The sequence below is a fragment of the Prunus persica genome, chromosome G3 (genome assembly GCF_000346465.2).
Source record: "Prunus persica cultivar Lovell chromosome G3, Prunus_persica_NCBIv2, whole genome shotgun sequence".
Classification (NCBI taxonomy): domain Eukaryota; kingdom Viridiplantae; phylum Streptophyta; class Magnoliopsida; order Rosales; family Rosaceae; genus Prunus; species Prunus persica.
The window spans coordinates 20,241,077-20,244,678 of NC_034011.1; the positions used below are offsets into that span (position 1 = coordinate 20,241,077).

The following is a 3,602-nucleotide window of genomic DNA, read 5'->3' on the forward strand; positions in this document are numbered from 1 at the left end:
GGGCATTGAGATTGATAACAATGTCAAGAGAGATGAAGTGGAGATGCTTGTTAGAGAGTTGATGGAGAGAGAGAGAAGGGTAAGAAATTGAAAAGGTAGGCTGAGTGGAAGAAATTAGCAGAAAATGCAACTGATCCACATGGCCAGAGACAGATCCAGGATTTGAAAATGGCATGGGCTAAATTCGTGAGCTAATTTTTTTTTTTTGGGGGTAAATTATAAATCCTTGTTTATTACCAAAATAATAATAATAATAATAAGCCCTCTTTTTTTTCTTCATCATATTTAGAACTTTTTTATTATTATACTGACATTTGAAACAGACAAAAAATCTTGGAATTATTGATAAGATTGTTGAAATATTTGGCATGGCCTAAATATTTGAAATATGTGTCCTGTATTTGTATAAAAGTTGTGGCTTTAGTCTAGTAATAGCCACAATTTACCATGTCGTGGCTAGGAGAACTGTGGCTTATCACGGGGAGAGAATTTGAATTTTAGAAACATGAAAATAATTGAAACACAAGAATAAGATAAACACTACCGAAGACTTCAAATCAATAAAAAAGATTCACTTTGACTTCAAATAAAGAAAAAAGATTCACTTTGCTACTTAATCTAAGTCTTTGTCTTTTTGTCTTGATTGATCAATTGACTTTTCTTTGCACAGTTACTTGTGTGTCCAAAATTTGACTAACTTGTAGATTAGTTATTTATGTTGCAGGTAAAGTGAAGATCCATTTTGCTACTTCGTCTCATTATCTCAATTTGTCTGGCAGCTAGACTTCTTTTTTGGACATTATCCTCAGTTTCCTATTTTGACTAGTTCCCCAATAATTGGGGAAAGGCCAAGAAAAGATAATGAAACAAAATTATTCTTTATAGGGGAAAAGCTAATAGAAGATACCAGTTCCCCTTCGCTTCTTCTCACCTCAATTTGTCTGACAACTTTCTTCTCTCTGTGGATATCTTATCTGCATAGACTTACTTGTGTGGAGGGGAAAAAACAGAGAGCCAAAACAGGACACATTGAAAAGTAGCTCAGTTTTGCTTTATAAATAATCTGCTTTTGCAAGCACTGCAATGCACACACAAAAGCTAAGATGGATTCAAAAGAAGTAGCTACTAAGCCACATGCTGTTTGCATTCCAGTTCCTGCTCAAAGTCATATCAAGGCAATGCTTAAATTTGCAAAGCTCCTCCACCACGGAGGTTTTCATATAACCTTTGTTAACACAGAGTTCAATCACAAGCGTTTTCTTAATTCTCTAGGACCCAATTCCCTTAATGGCTTGCCTGATTTTCAATTTGAAGCCATCCCGGATAGCCTTCCGGATTCAGATGAAGATGCCTCACAAGATGTCACCTTGCTTTGTGAATCCATCAGAAAACAAAATTTCTTGGCTCCCTTTCTTGCCCTCCTTGCAAAACTCAACAATGATGCCATATCAACATCCAGCAATCCTCCTGTGACTTGCATAGTTTCAGATGGTTTCATGTCCACGTTCACAATCACAGCTGCTGAAGAAATCGGAGTCCCTATAGTGCTGTTCTACACTATAGCTGCCTGCAGCTTCATGGGATTTAAACAAATTCGTGCTTTGGTCGAAAAAGGACTTGCACCACTCAAAGGTGATATATATAACCTTTTGAAGCAATTGTTGTTTAGCTTGTGGTTAACTCTTAATTTCTTGTTTCTTAACATGCAAATAAAATTTTTCTTCAATTGAATTGAATTTGTACTATTGTAGATGAGAGCTGTTTCACAAATGGCTATTTGGATACCGTAATAGATTGGATCCCAGGAATGAGAGATATCCGTTTAAGGGATCTCCCGACCTTCTTTCGTACTACAAATCCGGATGACATCATGTTTAACTTCATCATGGAAGAAACCGATAGAGCTCATGAAGCTTCAGCAATCATTATTCATACTTTTGATGCCTTGGAGCCAGATGTGTTGGATGCTCTCTCATCTATGCTTCCCCATGTATACACCGTTGGCCCTCTTCAATTGCATCTCAATCAGATACCAGAACACCCTTTGAAAATGGGATACAGTCTATGGAAAGAAGAAACTGAATGCCTCGAGTGGCTAAACACCAAGGCACCAAACTCAGTTGTCTATGTGAATTTCGGCAGTATAGCAGTCGTGACGCCAGAACAGCTTGTGGAGTTTGGGTGGGGACTTGCAAATAGCAAGCTTCCATTCTTTTGGGTAATTAGACCTGATCTTGTTATTGGAGAATCGGCTATTTTGCCGCCAGAGTTTGTGGCTGAAACTAAGGAAAGAGGTCTAATAGCTGGGTGGTGCCCACAAGAGCAAGTCCTTAACCACCCATCAGTTGGAGGATTTTTAACGCACAGCGGTTGGAATTCAACAGTTGAGAGCATTACTGCAGGAGTTCCTATGCTCTGTTGGCCATTCTTCGGAGACCAGCAAATGGACTGTCGCTATACTTGCAATGAATGGGGCATTGGCATGGAGATTAGTAATGATGTGAAGAGGGATGAGGTAGAGAAGCTTGTCAAAGAGTTAATGGAGGGTGAGAAGGGTAAGAAGATGAAAAATAAGGTCATGGAGTGGAAGAAACTTGCAGAAGAAGCTACTGGTCCACATGGTTCTTCATCCACAGACTTAGACAATTTAGTGAATCAAGTGCTATTGAGAAAAAGTTAAGATGTTTCCAGAAGAATATTGATGTTATTAATTATGATTTCCATTGCCATTGTCTCAAATATTCAACTAGCTAGCAATATATATGTAGAATTTTATTCGGATTAAGGTTTCAAGCCTTCAACTCTAAAGTCCCATCATTCTTCAGGCAATTGTGCACTAACCATGATGCATTATAGTAATAATATATTAAATTAATAGAACCAACCCCAGTGACTGAGTTAGATTCACCATTGGCAGTAACCACACTTGTTTTGGTAGAAGCAGTCATAGAATGTAAATTAAAAATAAACGATTATCATTATGTTAGAGATTAGCATACAATTTCTTATTAATTATTAAATGCTTAATTTGAAAGAAAGAAAAAAAAACAAGAAAACACAAACCAGGTTAAAGAAAAGAGAAAATCCAAACCCTAATTTGTTTCCTCGTCTGTCCTTATTACCCTAATATGTTTGACTGCTGAGATTCTTGGGCCTTACTATTGAAATTTTTTTTGGGGGGTCAAAAGTTAGAAGGTCCTTACTTGATTTGGCTCCTAGGAAACTCATGTCATCCCCAATTTTTTTTATTTTATTTTTAATACAAACGATAGTCTAAACTACAAAGGCAAGAGAGTTTCTCGACACATACCCTACCAAAGTACCATAAAGATTTGAACTTGAAGTCATTAATCTGCATACCAAAACCCTTAGCCAATGTGCTAGACCTTATTAGCTACGCCAGTCTATTCTTAATTTGCTTGTTGAGGATTGTGTTAGCCACGAATCTACGTGCCACTCTAGCCCAGTGCTTAATTTGTAGAATATACAACTTAGACTTAAAAACAAAAAAAACCAAAAAAAAGATTAAAACTAAATAATAAATAAATAAACTTGCAGAGGCTACAGCCATTCCCCCCCGAGCGGATCCAATGTCCCCAAAA

At 37.1% G+C, this 3,602-nt stretch overlaps 1 protein-coding gene across 1 annotated transcript; it reads left to right on the top strand.

The window, feature by feature from the left end:
* LOC109947905 (7-deoxyloganetin glucosyltransferase-like) lies at positions 981-2,785 on the top strand. The gene is made up of 2 exons (XM_020559405.1): positions 981-1,632; positions 1,752-2,785. Exons 1-2 carry the CDS (start codon positions 1,104-1,106, stop codon positions 2,678-2,680), a joined length of 1,458 nt encoding a protein of 485 aa, XP_020414994.1. The 5' UTR covers positions 981-1,103; the 3' UTR covers positions 2,681-2,785.

Bases quoted from the DNA above. Each gene is read 5' to 3' on its own strand.
- LOC109947905 (XM_020559405.1), top strand. From the start codon at position 1,104: ATGGATTCAAAAGAAGTAGCTACTAAGCCACATGCTGTTTGCATTCCA. The intron at 1,633-1,751 runs GTGATATATATA...GTACTATTGTAG, and splicing joins AGGACTTGCACCACTCAAAG to ATGAGAGCTGTTTCACAAAT.